The sequence below is a fragment of the Pseudozyma flocculosa genome (genome assembly GCF_000417875.1).
Source record: "Pseudozyma flocculosa PF-1 unplaced genomic scaffold scaffold00004, whole genome shotgun sequence".
Taxonomy (NCBI): Eukaryota; Fungi; Basidiomycota; class Ustilaginomycetes; order Ustilaginales; family Ustilaginaceae; genus Pseudozyma; species Pseudozyma flocculosa.
In genome coordinates, this window is record NW_006920872.1 from 1,062,519 (window position 1) to 1,080,775 (window position 18,257).

Here is an 18,257-nt window from a genome sequence, read left to right on the forward strand (position 1 = left end):
AGTACGTCGACCGCTCGCCGAGCAGCGGCCGCAGCAGCCGCGGCGTCGATGACGACGAGGGCGACGACCACCTCGATTCCGAGGGCGAGGGCGAGGCCGACGTCGAGGGCATCGCCGACGAGGCGGGCCTGCTGGGCTCGGCGCCCGAGGACGCCGACTTTGCCGAGAGCATGAGCGTCGACGAGGGCGACGTCTCTGCCACGGGCTCCGCTACCTCCGGCGGCGACGACGAGGGGGCGGCGACGACGACGACCAAGGGCGCCAAGGGTTCGAAGGCCAAGGGCAAGGGCGCGGTGGGCCGTCCCAAGAAGGCGGCCGGCGCCGCTACGACGACGTGGGAGGAGCGGTTCAAGGCCAAGTTTGTCGACCTCGAAGACATCCTGCCGCCGCTGCCCGAAAAGGGCAACTTTGACGTCAACGAGATCCAGAAGTCGCTCTACTTTTTCTCGTAGTCGGCTCGTCCTGGCTACCCGGGGCGATGGGCCTAGCTCCGTTGTCGTCGTCGTCGTCGTCGTCGTCGTCGTCGCTATCCCCCTCGATCCGTCTTTCTTGCAACTCAGCCCCCGACCGTCTCCCTCACTTGCCCCCTCCCCGCTCATCAGCATATCGCATCCGACCCCCTTGCTCCCTCGACCTTTTACTCTAGAGGATCCTACACCAGCAAAGCAGCGTAATCATGTAGCAACACCTGATTCAGACACACAGAGAGTGGGCTACCCCCTGCACCCGCCCGCCTGACCTCTCTTTGACGTCTCTGTGTGGTTGGCTGCGCAGATGTCGAGGTTGGCGTCGAGGCCAAACGGAGATGGTGCGAGGCGTCATGGAGGGAGAAAGAGAGGCCGGGTTCAAAGTCGCGGAGCGAATCCCGTGGGTTGGCGGTGCTGCGGCGAGATGGCGTGTCCCCCTTGCCCTCGTCGTCGTCGTCGTCGGTGCCGAGCCGTACGAGTCCGGCCAGCGCGGAGGCGGATCAGATCTAACTAGATCGATACGCGGTGCCTGCCCGCCTGCCTGGCCGCCTGGCCTTCGGGAGTCGGTGCACGCACGCACGCACGCACGCACCCACCTCCCCAGCCTGACCCGCCCGCGCCACGCTGGCCTAGCCTGTTCTGCCCGCCGAGTCATGCCCTCCAAGCCCCGAGCGAGCGAGCGAGCGAGGGGAGATCAAGATCAGCTGGAGCTGATACCAACGTCGGGCTCTAGCCTGCTCGACGGCGCGGCCGGCTCGCATGAGCCAGAGCCAGAGCCGGAGCCAGATAGAGAAGATCAGCGGGCCAGCGCAGCGCAGGGAATGCACCGGAATCTCTCCGAGACAGGGCCGACCTCTGCTCGCTGTCGTCGCTGGCGTCAAGGTCGGTCCTCCCTTGACGTACGGCTGGCTGCGCTACTCTGTTGGTGGGTCGTCTTCGGCGAGATTGACCGGTCGGTGGAACGCGCCATTGCTTTCTACAGGTGGACGCAGCAGAGCGGTGCCACACTCGCACCATGCCATGCTCTCAGCGCCTGGTATGGCGACGACGACGAACGACGACGACGACGACGACGAAAGGGCGAAACACGACTCCGAGGTCACGCCCTGGCAGTCGGGAGGCCCGCCCGAAGCTCGTCTCGTCTGGCCGGGCGGAGCACAGGCAGGGGCATGACGAGGGTTGCAGCCAGCCATCGAGGGGATGGACCCAGGCCAGCCAAAGGCCAAGGCTGGCTGGCTGGGCCGTGCGTGGGCGTTGCGTCAACGACAGGCAGGCAGGCAGGCAGGCAGGCAGGCAGGCAGGCAGGCAGGCAGGAAGAGGAAAAAAAGCAGGCTGGGCAAGGCAGCCGTGGAAGCAGGACGAAGGGCAGGCTGGGCCCAACAAACCGGCAGCGCCGATCGCCCTTGGCCTGCCTGGCTTGTCCTCCACTTTGCCTGGCCCTGGCCCTGGCTCGACCGCACGCCGCAGGCCCAGGCAGGCGAGCAAGAAGCAAGCAAGCGCAAGCAAGCAAGCTGCGCTCCCTTTGCCGCAACCCAGGTCAGGCCCGGCCGCCTTCTTGCTTGATCGATCATCATCGGCCGCTCGAGCCTGTGCCCGTGCCCGTGCCCGCTCCACCTGGTCTCGCTCGCTCCCTGGCCTGGCCTGGCCCCGCCCCGTCCGCCTGCGCCGCCGCCCATCGGCCCCTCGGCCTCTCGCTGCCAGCCTCTCTCTGCTGGCTGGCCGGCTCGCCCTGGATTTTCGCAGGCCACGCCGCACCCCCCCAACCAGCCCACAAAAGGACCTCGGCCGCCCTCCCCTTCTCTTCCTCCTCTCCTCCACCACCATCCATCCACATCCATCCTCCAATCCCCCGCACATCCGCACCACACTCTGCCAAACATGTCCCAGGTCGCCATCGGAATCAACGGGTGAGTGTCCCGCCTCATGTCCCTGGTCGTCTCGCCGCCATCGTCGTCGTCGTCGAGCCACCCTTAGGCGATCGCCATGCGCAGCTACGTCTGTACTCGGGCAGGCGGGCAGGCGGGCAAGCTTGCAGATCTGTCCGCCGAGCAGAGGTGGGATCGAGTCGAGGATTCGCCGATTCGCTTCGCCGCCGACACCGTTCGACTGGACTGCTGGCCCCGACCTGGTGCGCTTTCTGCCACACGGCGCGGATCGCCGCAGCGATGTTGACGGCGGCGGCAGAGACGCAGCCATCGCCACTTTTCGGTCCCCCGGCGATGGGGCAACAGTTATCGCCGCAGGCACACTCAATTCTGACCGCCGCCACGCCTCTCCTCCCTCTTCGAACCCCCGCGCAGCTTCGGCCGTATCGGACGCATCGTCTTCCGCAACTCGGTCGTCCACAACACGGCCAACGTCGTTGCCATCAACGACCCCTTCATTGACCTCGAGTACATGGTCTACATGCTCAAGTGTAAGTGTGGTGTCCTCGGGCCCAGGATTGAAGCGGCGCCTGCCCTGCGATCGAACGAGTGGCGACTGACGACCCCACCCGATCCGACCCGACCCTATTTCCTTACGGCGAATCCGCCCACTTGCCTGCCTGCAGACGACTCGACCCACGGCGTCTTCAAGGGCGAGGTCTCGCACAAGGACGGCAAGCTGATTGTCAACGGCAAGTCGATTTCCGTCTTTGCCGAGCGCGACCCCACTGCCATCCCCTGGGGCAAGGTCGGCGCCCACTACGTCGTCGAGTCGACGGGTGTCTTCACCACCATTGACAAGGCCTCGGCCCACATCAAGGGCGGCGCCAAGAAGGTCGTCATCTCTGCGCCCTCGGCCGACGCGCCCATGTACGTGTGCGGCGTCAACCTCGACTCGTACGACCCCAAGGCCGAGGTCGTGTCCAACGCCTCGTGCACCACCAACTGCCTCGCCCCGCTCGCCAAGGTCATCAACGACAAGTTTGGCATCGTCGAGGGCCTGATGACGACGGTCCACGCCACCACGGCCACCCAGAAGACGGTCGACGGCCCCTCGGCCAAGGACTGGCGCGGAGGCCGCGCCGCCAGCGCCAACATTATCCCCTCGAGCACCGGCGCCGCCAAGGCCGTCGGCAAGGTCATCCCCAGCCTCAACGGCAAGCTGACCGGCATGGCGTTCCGCGTCCCCACGACCAACGTCTCGGTCGTCGACCTCACCTGCCGCCTCGACAAGGGCGCCAGCTACGACGAGATCAAGAAGGAGATCAAGCGCGCGTCGGAGAACGAGCTCAAGGGCATCCTCGCCTACACCGAGGACGCCGTCGTGTCGCAGGACTTTGTCGGCCACCCGGCCTCGTCGATCTTTGACGCCGCCGCCGGCATCGCGCTCAACGACAACTTTGTCAAGCTCGTGTCGTGGTACGACAACGAGTGGGGCTACTCGAACAGGTGCCTCGACCTCCTCTGCTTCATGGCCCAGAAGGACGGCTCCGCGTAGGTAAGGAGGACCTGTCCGCCCGGCGCTCGCTCGCTGTCTTGGCAGGCCACCACGCCGGCCAGACAGGGAACAGACGTGGCTGACCCGCGCTCCCTTCCCTGTGTCTCTCTCCTCTCTCTCTCTTACGCCGCTGGACACAACAGAGGAGGATCCAGGCTTTGACGAGCACTTGAACGGATTCCCTCGCCCCGACCCCCCGCCCCCGCCCCTTAGCTGATTGGCCATGTTACTCTCCTGCATCGACGTCGGTCGGTTCTAGCGGCTCGACGATTGAATGAAGAAAAAGAGACGAAACCCCTAAACCCATCCCTCGTGGCTGTCTGATCGGCGTGCGTGCATGGCGTGAGTGCGAGAGGCGGCATGTTCGGCCCGCCCTGCTGCGCGATCCACTCGACCGCTAAGAGGGTCCAGGCGGGCAGCAGGAGCGCGGATGGAGCGGACGTGTGCTACCGGTATGAGACCGGGCGAGGGGGCGAGCGAGCGGATGGAGCAGGGGCAGGGCAGGGTAGGCCTGACGAGCACGAAGTGACGGAGCGGACGGAGCGGATGTTTCCGAGGGAGCGGGAAAGGGGCCAAGAGACCGGAAGGTCGGGAGTGCGGGAGGGTGAAGCAAGCAAGCAAGGTGAAAGGCGGGGGGGGGGGGGGGTCGGTGAGGTGACCGTGAAAGCCTAGCCCCCCTGCCATCGTCGTCCAAACCCGGGTAGGGTAAGGGCCAGCGGTGTTGACATCCCTCGACGTGTGCGTCGACATACAGTACGACGTTTTGCTTGACGGCGCCAACGAAGGGCTGATCGAATGGTGCATCCCAGCTTCGCACCCTGCATGCCCCATGCTCCTACTCTGTAGCCTGCCGGTGCGCGGCTGCTGTTCGTAGAGCGGAGAGCGGCGAGGTGCCGGGGGGGAGAGCAACGTGACGTTGCCGGATCTTGCCGATGTCGTCTCGTCGGGTCGGGTCGGTCGGGTTCCGCCTCTCCCCCAGGCTGCCTGGCTTCTTGAGCCCGCGTCCCCACCTCGCCCGCTACGCCCGGTCTACCGGTGCTGCGTCCTCGGTCCTCGGTCCTCGGTCCAAGCCTTGTCTACCTTCGTTCTGGTCTGGTCTGGTCTGGTCCCGGAAATCCGGTCCTGGCTCTGCTGCCCGAAAGGAGCATGTGAGAGGCCCCAAGTCTGGTCGGCGTAAGCTGGACGGGGCCGAGCCAGGCAGCCAGCGCGGCGTCCCTGTGCGACGCTAACTGCTGCCGTCGACGAGGCAGCCGACAACCTGGGTCTTCCTTCCTTGCACCCGCCAACCTAGCCTGTGTCGTCGTCGTCGTGCGGTGTCGAGAAAGACCGGACCGTCTTCCTGACGCCTTCCAAGACGCGCGTACGCACCCCTCCGTACCCTCCGGTACCAACGAGAGCGAGAGCGAGAGCGAGAGCGAGAGCGACCCAACGAGACGCCTCGTGTCGTCGCGTCCTGGCTCAGCACCGTCGTCCTTTCCCCTCTCGCGCGCCTCGATCGTCGAGAGTAGATATCAGCAATGTGGCGGACGACTTCGTCGACTCGTGATTGCGACCCCTCGCCACGCGCCATCGTGATCGGATCGCCTCGCCTTGGCTTTGGGCGTTTCCTGAAGGCTTCTGCCTGCACCACCTGCCATGGAACCTCCCATACCAGCGTGGTGATGTGAGAGCATGCGACCAGGACCGAGGATCACACAGGCAGACCAGACGCACCCTCACGACCAAAGGGGGCGGCCATGCCACCGTCGACGAGGATGGGGGTGGAGCGAGAGGCAGGCGCGGGCCGGTTTTTTCCGCTTCCCTCCGGGGCTGAGGGCGCAACACTCTCTCGGAACTCGGGCTCCGGGCCCCGGGCTGCGGACTACGGCGAGCAAGTGCAGGCCGAAGCAAGCAGGGCGTGGATGTGGAGTTTCCTCCCCCTCACCTGGGCCCGCCCTCTTCCAGCAGCTTCGTCCGCCGCGAGTCCAACCAACACCCGCCATTGCCCAAACCCCTTCGTCGCTGCCAACCCAGCACCAGCACCACCGCCACTACCTCCCTCTCGATCCTTGGTCGATCAACAGCAGGGTCATCGCCATGTCATCTGCGCCGCCATCGAACGCCACACCAGAGCAGCCAGTGCCGGCTTCGTCTGCCCACCAAGCGAGTGCACCGCTCGGCCTGCCCGCCCCTTCGGATGCCCCGCCCTCGTCGACGCCGGGTGAAGAGCCCCAGACGAGCTTCAAGCTCGACCACCTCGGTCCCGTCATTGTAAGCGCCGGCCTCCAGCTACGTCCGCTCTCCCCGCTCTCCCCGTCCCTTGCTAGCAACGGGCCGACGCTGACGGCTGCACCTTGGCGCCCCCTCCCCCTCCCCTCTTCATCGGCAGGTGAATACCGACGGGACGATGTCGCGCATCTCCGGGTGGACCGACATGACCGACGTGGAAAAGCAGAGGTCACTGCGCCTCCTCGCCAAGCGCAACAATGCCAGGATGCAGGCCCTCAGAGACGCCGACGCCGAGGGAGCCGATGGAACCGGGCAAGCACAGTAAAGTAAGATCGTCGCCGGAGCCTTGCTCTGGCTCTGGTCATTGGCAAGCACAGGCTAGGACGTCAAAAGCATCGACGGCACCTCTGCGACTTCACGGCAATCCACGCCCGACACGACTGCGCGGCTCAGCCGCAAAGCAATCGTCACCCACTGTTAGGCAGGCAGCCATAATGCAGCGCCATGGCGTACCCGCCGTCCCTGGCGGGCTTCAAAGATGCTCCCTCCGTCATTCCGGACAGAGCGGCACCCTCCCTTCATCGTCGAGCCCGCCACCGAGCGCCCATCGGAACGATCCGCGCGTCCCTCGGATCTGCCGACCAGCGCTAATGCCGACAGCGGAAGTCAAGTGACTGCCCGACCGTTGGCGCCCTGCTCGGCCATGTGTGGAAGCGGTGGCGAGCGGTCGCCCTTGCGTCCCCCCCTGCTTGCATGTCCCTCTCGTAGCGAATGGACCGCACCTCGAGACATCAGAGAGTCCAGATAGAGTCGCCTCTTAGCCCCGATGCGACGACGAGCGGGCGACTACCGTTGCAGCTCCGAGCAGGTAACAGGCATAGCAACTGACAGAAAGGCCAGGGGCCGGCTCTCGGGCTGCGTGATTGTGGAGTGGAGGGCGTGCGCGCGTTGGCTGAGGGCTGCTTGCAGAGGTGCAGGCTGAGCGGCGCCTGAGTTGCGAGGGAAAAAGTCGCCGCACCAGCCAGCCAGCCAGCCAGGGTGATCGGAAGGCCAGCCCAGGCCAGGCCAGCCAGAGCACGCGGCCTTACTCCACTTTGGCTTCGCCTGTCAGTCTGGCCCAGCCTGGCCCAGCCTGGCCTGGCGTGACCTGCCCCCAACACCTCACTACCGCCACCACGACCGCCCTCACCACCATCACCTCGCACCGCGCCCTCGCACCACGCCCTGACTCCGCCATCTCTGCACTCGGCAGCATCAACCGCCACCAGCACTCGCTTGCTAGTCACCGCCTTCTCCCCTCCACCTCTGGCCCCCCCTTCTCACCATGTCCGCGTCCACGTCCGAGGTCGTCGATGACCCGCAAGCCTACCTCGACGCCGCGGGCAGCTCGTCGTCGACGCCCGCCTCGCTCCGCCCATACTATGCCCGCTTCAAGACGCTCCACCAAAAGAAGCTGTGGTACCAGCTCACCCTCGCCGTCGAAGACTTTCTCGCCCTCCCCGACTCGCAGCAGCCCCCCATCCACATCGACCTGTACACCCACTTTGTCACCAAATTCAGCGCAAAGATCAACCAGCTCCAGCTCGCCGCCATCGGCGTCCGCGTCGCGCGCCAATTTAGCGACCCGGCAAAGGCCCTCGCCTTTCTCGACGACCTCGTCATCACCGTCGACTCGCCCGACGCCCAGGACGCCTACGTCTACGCCCGCATGGAGGCCGCCCACTTCCGCCTCGTCCTCGGCGACACCGACGGCACAAAGCAGGCCATGGACCGCTGCGCGCAGATCCTCGACACATTCGACGCCGTAGAGACGGCCGTCCACGCCAGCTTCTACCGCGTCTCGGGCGACTTTTACAAGGCCAAGGCCGAGTACGCAAACTACTACAAAAACTCGCTCCTCTACCTCGCCTGCGTCAACGTCGACACCGACCTCGCAGACGCAGACCGCGTACAGCGCGCACACGACCTCGCCATCTCGGCTCTCCTCGGCGACTCGATCTACAACTTTGGAGAGCTGGTGGGTCCATCCACCCGCAGGAAGGGGGCATCGGCATTGGCTGAGGCTGACACTGACACTGACACTGACCCTGACCCTGACCCTGACCCTGAACCCAACACCTCTCCACATTTGCGCCCATCGCCAATGTCTTGCTCCACCCCAACGACAGCTGCTTCACCCCATCCTCGCATCGCTGGCATCGAGCGAGCACGCGTGGCTGTCGGACCTGCTGTTCGCCTTCAACGCGGGCGACATTGGGCGGTTCGAGTCGCTGGCGCCACACCTGTCCAAGGAGCCCATCCTGTCCGAGAATCTGCCCTTCCTGCGCCAAAAGGTCTGCCTGATGGCGCTCATCGAGTCGGTGTTTAGGCGCTCCTCGGACGACCGCACCATTGCGTTCGAGACGATCGCCATCGAGACCAAGCTGCCCGTCGACGAGGTCGAGCACCTCATCATGAAGGCCCTCAGCCTCGTCCTCATCAAGGGCACCATCGACCAGGACGCCCAGGTGGCGCGCATCGTCTGGGTCCAGCCGCGCGTCCTGGACCGCCGGCAGATTGAGGCGCTCCAGAACCGCCTCCGCGACTGGTGCACCAAGGTGCAGGAGGTGGGCGAGTTTGTAAAGAACCAGACGCGTGAGTGAGCGCACCGGGCCGTGTTGCAAGCGGGGCGGGACAGCCAGCTGACGATCCGCTTCTTTTTTTCCGTCGTGCCCGTCGTTGTCGCCAACGTCGTCCCCTCTTTCCCCCCCTCGATCGCAACACAGCCGAACTGTTCATCACGGCATAGCTCCCGGTCCCGCTCGGCCTTTGTCGGCCTTTGCAATCCAACCCTACACGCACAGCATTCCACCACCTGCTCCTTTCCCTCCCGATCCCCCCTCGCCTCTTGACCCTCTCTTTGTCCAACCCTCCATCCGAACAGGCAGGACCATGCCACTCGACAGGACCAGATCGGACCCGAGGCGGCGAGGGACGGCACAGGGACGTGGGTAAGTCTGGCGTATTTGCGCCTTGCGCTTTGCCATCCGAACGAGGCAGGCAGGCAGGCAGGCAGGCAGGCAGGGAGGCAGCTGGGCGTAGTGTCGATGGCGAGGGCGAGGGCGATTTGGGGAAGATTCGAGGGCCGGGATCTGAGGACGATTCGAGGCCATTGGGGGGGGGGGGGGGGAGGCGGGGCTTGGATACATGGAGGGCGACGGCAACGAGCTGTGGAAAGCGGAGGCGAGCGGGATGGAGATGCAGCGGAGGTGGGAGCGAGCGAGCGAGCGAGAGAGGGAATGTGCGACGGATCGATGCGCCACGTATGCAGAGAGAGAGGGTGTGTCGGAGGAGGCAGGGGCAGGGGCAGGAGGCGGGAGAAAGGAGCATGGATCTCGACGACGACGACGACGTCGACGACGACGACGACGACGACGACGGAGAGAGAGGGCGAGGGGCCAAATGGGCATATACGGGACGATGGATGGAGGAAGCGCGAGGGAAGCCGATCGAGACTCGTATCTGGGCCTTTTTGGGGGACGATGTAGGGCGAGGCGGGGCGGGGCGGGGCGGGGATCAAGGTCGGCATTGTCGAGGCGAGGCGAGGCGAGGCGAGGCGAGGCGAGGCGGAGGCGGGGGCGGGGGGAACGAGTAGATCGATAGCGAATGTCCATGTCTTGCTGTGTCGAGGCGAGGAGAGCGGGGCAGTGGGGAGCGAGCAGAGGAGCGAGTGGAGAGGGGAGAAAAGAGATGGAGCGTGCAGATGCGAGTCAAAGGGGAGCGGGTTGGCGACGCCGCCACTGCCGCGGAGCCGGTCAAAGTGCCAGCCGACCGACGGCTTCAGGCCCAAGTGACGACTGAAGTTTGGCGTCACGAGCCTGCCCAGTCGCTCGTCTTGCAGGCCTCGACGTTGGCACCACGGCGCAGCGGGCGCTACGGCGAGCAGAGCAACCTAGGCTGCCATTCCGCCCACCGACCGGCAGGCGAGCGACATCGCGCCGCTCGACGCCATCCGATCCGCCCTCAGAGGACGACGCACTTGCATCCGCCCGCGTCGTTCTCGCGGCTGCCGCCCTTTTCCTTGAGCTTGCCGTTGGCGGCGCCGCCTCCGGCGCCGGCGGCGCGGACGAGCATGGCGGCGCGGGTGGCGGCCTCGAAGACGTTGTCGACGCCCTCGTTTTTGAGCGCCGAGCACTCGTGGTATGACCGCGCGCCAATCTGGGCCGCCACGTCCTTGCCCTGCGCCTTTTCCACAAACTGGCCCGCCACGGCTTTGCCCTTGGCGACGGCGTCCTCGCGCAGGTCGCGCTTGCAGCCGACGAGCAGGACCGGCACCGAGGGCCCGCATATTTGCCGCACCTCTTCCATCCACTGTCCAAGGGGGCAAAGGGGCAACGTGGAAGGGGGAGGGCAAGTGACGTCCGGGCAGTGCGCTCGGAGCGAGGTCAGCGAGCGGTCCCTCGCGCAGCGGCCGCGAAACGGGGCGGGGGCGGACCGTCGGGACGGACGAGGGGCAACCCACCTTTACGGTGACGTTTTCGAGCGAGTCTGGCGTGTCGATGGAAAAGGCAATCAGGATGACGTGGGCCTGCGAGTAGGAGAGCGGTCGCAGGCGCTGCAGGGGAGGAGGGGGGGGGACAAGGAAGAGGAGTGGCGAGGGAGGAAGAGGTGAGCGCCGTGCCTCTGGCTTCGACGTGTTGCATCCTCACTCCGCGGCGGCTCACCTCGTACTCTTCCTGGCCGCTGTCGGTGGTGGAGACGAGCAGAGCAAGTAGGAGGGCGGTAGGGGGAAGCGCAGCAGGTGACGGTCATCAGCCATTGCTCTGTCGCCTCATTGTGGCACACTGCAGCGAGCCACAGCCGCGCCGCGCCAGGGTCGGGCCCACTCACGCCGTGTCCCAGAGCGCGAGCTGTACGGGCTTGCCGTCGAGCCTGATTTCTGCGACATAGTTTTCAAAGATGGCTGCGGGCGTGGGGTGGGGCATGTGAGAGGAGGTTTGAGGTGAGTTGGCGGTTGATGGGTGGGATGTGCTGCGGCATGCTCACTTGGTTCCTGTTTGGCAGATGAATCGAGCGAGACAGCGGCAAAGGGGGAGGGCAGGAAGCGTCAGGGATGCTGCTGACGTCGAGCAGTCGAGAGGGCTGGCTGACTGGCTGGCGACACCTACGTATTCCTGAGGGAACTCGCCAATGGCAAAGACGCAGAGGAGACTGGTCTTGCCGCAGGCGCCGTCGCCCACGATGACGAGCTTACGTCGGATCTGGGGTGTGAGGAGGGCGAAGCGCGAGGTGAGTCGGGAGGGCTGGAAGGCGGAGGGCGATGGAGAGGAGGTCTTGGGGTGGGTCTTGCGCGTGGCTCGCCCCGGGGCGGAGCACGGCAGTCGACTCACTGGTGCGGGCGCCATTGCGTTGTGAGATGCGAGCAGGGGAGCGTCGAGGTAAGCAGACTGGATCGATGGGCGTGGCTGGCAAGGGGGCAGGCGGGACCAGAGTGCGGGCGAGAGCTACAGGCGGCGCTCTTGGGAGATGGTGAGGCCCAGGAAGGGCGACGAGTGTAGGCCGGGATGAGGGTGCGGCGAAGACGGAGCAAGGCGAAGGGAGCCGTTAGAGTGTGATCGAGTGCTGCGGTGGAGAGCAGTTGCAGTTGCAGTGGGACGGCGAGCTGGGGAGGCGGTGTCGGTGGCGGTGTCGATGGTGATGGAAGTGGCGATAGTGGTGCGGCGATGATGGACGTCGATGGCGGCCAGATGGACGATGGACGATGGACGATGGACGATGGACGATGGACGATGGACGATGGACGATGGACGATGGACGATGGACGATGAGCGGCCGCAGTCGCCTCGACCCTGGCGCTGGCCCCTTGGCTGGCTGGGCTGGCCTAGGCAGGGCTGGCCTGGGCGGTGGCCGCGCTGCGCCCAAGTGTTGAATGCAAACAGGGGCCAGCTTGAATTTGCAAATTGGTTGGCGTTTGGGTGAGGGGCGTTGGGCGTTGGGCCCAAATTCAAAGCTCGCCCTCGCGATTAATCAAGCGGGCAAGCAGGCAAGCAGGCAAGCAGGCAGGCAGGCAGGCAGGCCCACAGCCGGGAGCCTACTCGAGATCCACATCGAGCAGACGCAGAGTGGGCAGCAGCAGGCCGTGGGGGCAGCCCAAGAAACCAGCCAAGAGGCAGCGGCTGGCCAAGACCAACACCTCTTTCTTTCTCTTCGGTGGGCGACGGCTTGCTTGGGCTTGCTGCTGGCCACCCACGTCCAACGGTCACCGTGCGTCACCATCGCCCTCCTGCGCCCCACCGGCGACGCGCCGTCTGGCCTGCGCTCCTGCTGCCCTGCCCTGCCCTGCCCTGCCCTGCCCACACACGACGGCCTTGGCTGCTCACCGTCACCACCGTCTTTGGGTGCGGACGTGTTGGCTGCGACCCCCAGCAGCGAGCGTGCAAGACCTCATCTCTCGACAGAGCCACGCCGGCGGGGCAAACCCAAAAAGCCACAACGGCGCGCCTCGACCTCCTCCACATGCACCTACCTGCCAGGCCTCGTCTTGACAGCCAACTCTCTCGCCCACGCGAGCCACGCCCTACGGTCCACTGTCGTCCGAACATCATTCCTTCTTTGCTCGCGCTGCCACCTCGCCTCCTCCCTCATCGCTCCTCGCTCCCGCCTGCCTGCCACCTTGCATCGCCTCCCGACACCATCCATCCATCCCCACCTTGGCCAGCGCGCGCTTGGCCCACCATGCCGCACCCATCTCACCACCACCCACCACCACCACCACCACCACCACCACCGCCATCGCCACCGCATCCACCACCCTCCTACTCCACCACCGCCGCACACCGAGCCAGGGCCACCAGCCACACCAGCTACAGGTGGCTCCTCTACCTCGCCCTCATCCTCGCCCTCGTCGGCGCAACACGCCGCAGCATCACCTCCCCACTCAACACCTCCCTCTCCAGCCAGCCGCGCTCGCAATGGCACGACCTGCCCGCAGAATACGTCATCTGTTCGCCAGCCAACCGCCCCGGCCTCCTCTCCCGCTCCACCCATAGCCACCCGCCTCGCCGCAGCATCTACACCGGTCACCACCACGACGGCACCGGCGGCGGCGACGACGACGACGACGGAGGCAACAACGACGACCCTCACGACGCCTACGTCTCCTGCCTCGCCGTCGCCAACCACTCGATCGTCGCTCTCGGCTCAGAGCACCACGTCCTCCACGCCGCCTGCGGCCTCGACCCCGCCACCCCTGCTGCCCGCAAGCGTCTCCCGCGCTCCAACAAGTCGGCACGCCTCCAGCGCCAGCGACGCAACCTCCTCTCCGCACCATCAGCCCACACCGCCGCCAACAACTGCGACGTGCGCAGGCTCAGGCACGGCCAGACCCTCTACCCGGGCTTCCAGGACGCCCACGGACACGTCCTCGACTATGGCTGGTCCCGCACCGTCGTCGACCTCGTCGGCTCCACCTCAAAGCATCAGGTCGTACAGCGCATCGAGGACTTTGTTCGCAAATCGCCCGAGCTCCTCGCCTACGCCCTCAGCCCCACCAGCGACCATCGCCCGGGCGACGCCGACGCCGACGTGCGCTGGATCGAGGGCCTCGGCTGGGACCAGACAAAGTGGCCCGACCCCGTCTTCCCCACCGCCGCCGACCTCTCGAGCTCCCCGCTGCTGCGCAAGTTTGCCATCTCGCTCCGCCGCATCGACGTACACGCCATCTGGCTCTCGCAGGTCGCCCTCGACCTCGTCGAGAACCAGGCCAAGGGCTTCCCGCGCTCGCCCGCCGACGACCACAGGATCGAGGGCGGCCTCGTGGTCCGCGACGCCGCAGGCAGGCCCACGGGCGTCCTCATCGACAACGCCATGAACCTCGCCTACCAGGTCATCCCAAAGTGGACCTTCGAGCAGCGCAAGCGCTACCTCGACGCCGCCGCAGACGGCCTCCTCCGCGCCGGCATCACGGCCGTCGGCGACGCCGCCACCGACCTCGACGCCGTCGACTTTTACAAAAAGTGCGTGCCCGCCCGCGCGCGGCGACGGCGCACGAGATGCTCCCTCGCCCCGACGCATTGCACCTTGCTGACACGATGCTACGCTTCCTCGCCCCGACGCATTGCACCTTGCTGACACGATGCGTTCCTCTTGTCCGCCTCGCTCTTCGTTTCGTCCTGCAGGATGGACGAGCAGGGTTCCATGCCGCTGCGGATCTACTCGTTCCTCGCCTGCCCTCCCGACGAGCGACGGTGCGCCCACCGCGTGCAGCAGGTGCTGCCGGCCACGCCCACGTCGCGCTTCACGCTGCGGGCCGTCAAGCTCTTTGCCGACGGCGCCCTCGGCTCGTGGGGTTCGGCCATGTGGCAGGACTACTCGGACAACCCGGGCGAGCGCGGCCTGCTCCTCATCCGCGAGCAAGAAGTCGAACCGCTGATCCGCTACTGGATGGAGCGCGGCTGGCAGGTCGGCACCCACGCCATCGGCGACAAGGCCAACACGCTGGTGCTCGACGCCTACCAGTCGATCCTCGCATCCTCCGGCGCGCTCGCCTCGGCCGACCCGCGCCCGCGCGTCGAACACGCCCAGATCATGCGCCTGTCGGACACGGCGCGCTTCGGCAGGCTGGGCGTCATCGCGTCCATGCAGCCCACCCACTGCACCTCGGACATGGGCTACGTCGAGTCGCGCATCGGCGCCGAGCGCGCCCGCGGCGCCTACGCCTGGAGGACGCTGCTCGACGCCAACGCGTCGCTGGCCTTGGGCTCCGACTTCCCCGTCGAGCTGCCCGACCCCTTGCACGGCATCTACTCGGCCGTCACGCGCCTCGACCCGCAGGGCAACTCGCCGCACGGCCGCAGAGGCTGGTACCCGGGCGAGAGGCTCAGCAGGCGGCAGGCGCTCCGCGGATTCACGCTCGACACGGCCTACGCCCAGTTCGAGGAGGACCGCGCCGGCAGCATCCGCGTCGGGAAGCGGGCCGACTTTACCATCCTCGACCGCGACATCCTCAACGAGCAGACCGTCTCGCCGGCGGCGCTGCGTGGTGCCCAGGTCGAGGCGACGCTGATCGACGGCAGGGTCGCCTACGACCGGGCCACGGACAGGGCTTCCCTGCTGGCTGCGGCCATCTCGCCGCCGGCCTACGCAGACCCCATCCGGCGGCTGGCCAGCCAAGTGGCCGAGGACCTCGTCGCCGAGCTGCAAAGGGCGTGGTACGGCCACAGCCCCGTGCTCCTCTCGACGATGGTCACGCTGGCCCTCGTCGCGCTGCTCCTGCTGCGCCGCGGCGGCACCGACCGCGACGCGTACTCGAACCTGTCTGCGCTTGCGCTCAACACGCGCCGGCCGGAGGCCGAGTGGATGAACATGGGCTTCTGGCGCGACACGGCCGACTTTTCCACGGCCGCTCGGCAGCTGGCCGAGGTGCTCTACAGCGCCGCGGGCGTCGCGAGCGGCAGCCGGATCCTCGACGTAGGCTGTGGGACGGGCGACTCGGTGCTGCTGCTGCGGGAGCGCTACGGGCCGAAGACGTTGCACGCCGTCACGTTCCTCGAGCGCGACGCAGCCAGGACGGCACAACGGCTGGACGCGGCCGCTGGAGCCGAGGCGGACAAGCGGTCGTCGTCGTCGTCGTCGTCGTCATCACAGCAGCAGCAGCAGCAGCAGCAGCAGCAGCGGCAGCAGCGGCAGCACCGGGTGTGGTGCGGCGACATTGCCGAGTGGCTGGTCGAGACGTCCGGCTCGGCCGGCGAGTCGTACAGGGACGGGGACGGGGACGGGGACGGGGAGCAAAAGTACGATTTCATCCTGGCGCTCGACTGCGCCTACCACTTCCAGAGCCGCTCGGACTTTCTACAGCTGGCGTACCGTCGGCTGGCGCCTGGCGGCACGCTCGGGCTGGTGGACCTGCTCTCGGCGTGGCCCCCCGTGCGGCGGGGCAGGGCGAGCGAGCGTGGAGCCACGTTCCGAGCGAGACGCTGCGGCAGCCGTCGCGTGCTCCGACCCTCTTGGCGCGGCTGCGGCACGCGGCGACGTGCAAGCTGCTGGGCGTTTCGCCGTCGGCGCTGTGGTCGGCGGACGGGTACGCCGCGAAACTGGAGCGAGCGGGCTTTCGAGCGTCGACGATTTCGATCCGGGACGTGTCCGAGCACGTCTTTCCGGGCTTTTCGCGGTTCCTGCGAGGGCTGGGGGCGGGGCGAGGAGCGCGCTTGGCGGGGCGGCGGGGCGGGCACGCTGTTTGCGCTGCGGAGCTTTGGCGGCGTCGTGGCGTCGTGGGCGCGCGGCGGCGACGAGGGCTTGGTGCGCTGCGCCGTCGTCGTGGCGCGCAAGGACGTGGCGGTCGAGGGCGCGTCGGCTGCCAAGGGGGTGTCGTAGCCGTAGTCGTGGCGTGGGTCCTGTGGCGCGGCGTAGAGCCTTACGAGGGCCCCGCTGTACGCTTTCAAGCCGCACGTCCTGTCCATCTACCAACTGTCGTCGAAGTCTTGCCCATCCACCAACTGTCGCCGACGTCTTGCCCGTCCACCACTGACGTCCACGTCTTGCCCGTCTACCACTTTCGTCCGAGCTGCGCGGGCGAGAAGGCGTTAGCAGGCAGGCCAGTACAGGGGCAGGGGAGAGCAACAATCGAGCCAGTCAGCGGATGTGAGGTGGAGAGGCAGGCAGGGAAGAGCAACAATCCAGCCGATGAGCAGGAGAGGCGTGCAAAACCGCCAGAGAGGCCAGGAGGACGAGGCAGACGAGTCGGACTCGGGCGCACGCACCTTTTCCTGGACGCAGGCCTTGAAGGCGGCAAACTCGGCGTGGCACATGTTTCGCTCGACGTTTTCGTAGTTGGCAGCCACGCAGGCGCCGTACACCTTTGCCTGTTGTCGACGGGGGAAGGCGGGGTGGGGCGAATAAAGAAAGGGAAGGTGTGGGGTCAGTCGGAATCGGCGGTGCCAGTGTGGGCGGAGGGGGGTGGGTCACGCACGGGGGCAGCGCACTGGGCAGCGGCCTTTGCAAAGGTCTGGATGGGCTGCATGTCCCGCTTCTTGAGGGTCTGCAGCGTCGGCCTCATGTTGCGTGCGTGCGTGCGTGCGGGTGTATGTGTGTGGGTGCTTGCGATGAAGGGTGGTGGTGATGCTGGAGGTGGTGTCGAGGGACAGCCAAACGAAGTCGGCAGGGTCGAAGGCGATTAATATTACGCTCACCCTCCCGGCTGACGGCGCGGTCCCGAACGCCTCCACCCCCCTTTCCTCTTCTTCCGAGCCCGAGCTGACTGAACAGATAGACCAGACCGGCGTGGAATTTCATTTGAATTTTCCGTCGACTTTTTGGCACCCGTCACATCGTCGCCCAGCCTCGGCGCTTGGCACAGGCTACATAGCCCTTGCTCGACAGCGAAGCGCAATCAATGTTGGACTCGAGGGTAGGCCTTGTCTCAGTGTTCTTCCCGCTGTCCTCGCCGCCTCGCTCGCTGTACATCCCTCGATGCGTCGAGATGCCACAGCATGCTCGAGCGGCCGAGCAATTGACAGCAACGGGGACCGAAACCAGGGCAGGGCAGGGATGCCAAGCCAAGCAAAGGCGCCCTCGCAGACCCGCTCCTTCGCTCGCTCGCTGCAACGAGGCGTCCGGCGTGAAAGCAGGAAAGCTTTTGCGTGGGCACGAGGCAGGGCCATGACGCACAGCTTGGACCGTGCGCGCCTGTCTGTCTGCCTGCCCTGCCTCTTGTCGCTTGCTTCTTCTAGCGCACCGCACGACACCGCCTCGCCGTTCTATTTCAGGGGGGGGGGGCCGCCGCACTCGACGCCCTGCTGCCCTGCTGCCCTGCTGCCCTGCTGCCCGACTGCTTGATGCCTCTCGCCCCTCGTCCCTGCCTCGCCCCTCGCCGCTGTGGACCTCTCTCTCTCTCTCTGAGCTTGGCACGCACCCGCAGCCCGCCTCGCACGCACAGCACAACCCAGTCTCAAGGCGTGGCCCCGCCTGCCCTCGTCATCCTCCTTCTTCTTCCTGCTTCCTCGTCGTCTTCTTCCTCCTCACCACCACCAACAAAGCGTACATCGTCGAATCCCTCGCTTCACGCCTTCTCTCGGCGATTTCGACACGACAACCGCGCAGACACGCCCGCCCTCACGACACAGCATCCAGACCAACTCGACGCCTTCTAGGCCGCGCTGAACCTCTCTTGGCATCGCCCCCGCT

At 66.5% G+C, this 18,257-nt stretch overlaps 7 protein-coding genes across 7 annotated transcripts in view; 5 read left to right on the top strand and 2 right to left on the bottom strand.

Moving 5' to 3' along the window:
* Positions 1-452, top strand: part of PFL1_01836 (uncharacterized protein) — a gene marked incomplete at both ends in the record, with an annotated part of 4,836 nt that extends 4,384 nt beyond the window's left edge. Inside the window, one exon of the mRNA XM_007879345.1 lies at positions 3-452. Coding sequence (XP_007877536.1) covers positions 3-452 — 450 coding nt within the window. The remainder of the gene's footprint in view (positions 1-2) is intronic.
* A 1,893-nt stretch (positions 453-2,345) lies between these two features.
* Positions 2,346-3,890, top strand: PFL1_01837 (uncharacterized protein; the record flags this gene model as incomplete). Its single annotated transcript, XM_007879346.1, has 3 exons — positions 2,346-2,374; positions 2,768-2,883; positions 3,019-3,890. 3 exons carry the CDS (start codon positions 2,346-2,348, stop codon positions 3,888-3,890), a joined length of 1,017 nt encoding a protein of 338 aa, XP_007877537.1.
* Positions 3,891-5,966: 2,076 nt separating this feature from the next.
* On the top strand, positions 5,967-6,423 carry PFL1_01838 (uncharacterized protein; the record flags this gene model as incomplete). The annotated part of the gene is made up of 2 exons (XM_007879347.1): positions 5,967-6,140; positions 6,259-6,423. The coding sequence occupies 2 exons, from the start codon at positions 5,967-5,969 to the stop codon at positions 6,421-6,423; spliced, it is 339 nt and encodes a 112-aa protein (XP_007877538.1).
* A 999-nt stretch (positions 6,424-7,422) lies between these two features.
* PFL1_01839 (uncharacterized protein) lies at positions 7,423-8,886 on the top strand (the record flags this gene model as incomplete). Its single annotated transcript, XM_007879348.1, has 3 exons — positions 7,423-8,115; positions 8,267-8,732; positions 8,864-8,886. 3 exons carry the CDS (start codon positions 7,423-7,425, stop codon positions 8,884-8,886), a joined length of 1,182 nt encoding a protein of 393 aa, XP_007877539.1.
* Positions 8,887-10,100: 1,214 nt separating this feature from the next.
* Positions 10,101-11,482, bottom strand: PFL1_01840 (uncharacterized protein; the record flags this gene model as incomplete). The annotated part of the gene is made up of 7 exons (XM_007879349.1): positions 10,101-10,448; positions 10,600-10,692; positions 10,802-10,820; positions 10,968-11,040; positions 11,124-11,130; positions 11,246-11,338; positions 11,468-11,482. The coding sequence occupies 7 exons, from the start codon at positions 11,480-11,482 to the stop codon at positions 10,101-10,103; spliced, it is 648 nt and encodes a 215-aa protein (XP_007877540.1).
* Positions 11,483-12,812: 1,330 nt separating this feature from the next.
* On the top strand, positions 12,813-16,448 carry PFL1_01841 (uncharacterized protein; the record flags this gene model as incomplete). Its single annotated transcript, XM_007879350.1, has 2 exons — positions 12,813-14,092; positions 14,255-16,448. 2 exons carry the CDS (start codon positions 12,813-12,815, stop codon positions 16,446-16,448), a joined length of 3,474 nt encoding a protein of 1,157 aa, XP_007877541.1.
* Positions 16,449-16,620: 172 nt separating this feature from the next.
* Positions 16,621-17,130, bottom strand: PFL1_01842 (uncharacterized protein; the record flags this gene model as incomplete). The annotated part of the gene is made up of 3 exons (XM_007879351.1): positions 16,621-16,638; positions 16,835-16,936; positions 17,044-17,130. 3 exons carry the CDS (start codon positions 17,128-17,130, stop codon positions 16,621-16,623), a joined length of 207 nt encoding a protein of 68 aa, XP_007877542.1.
* Positions 17,131-18,257: the final 1,127 nt, after the last annotated feature.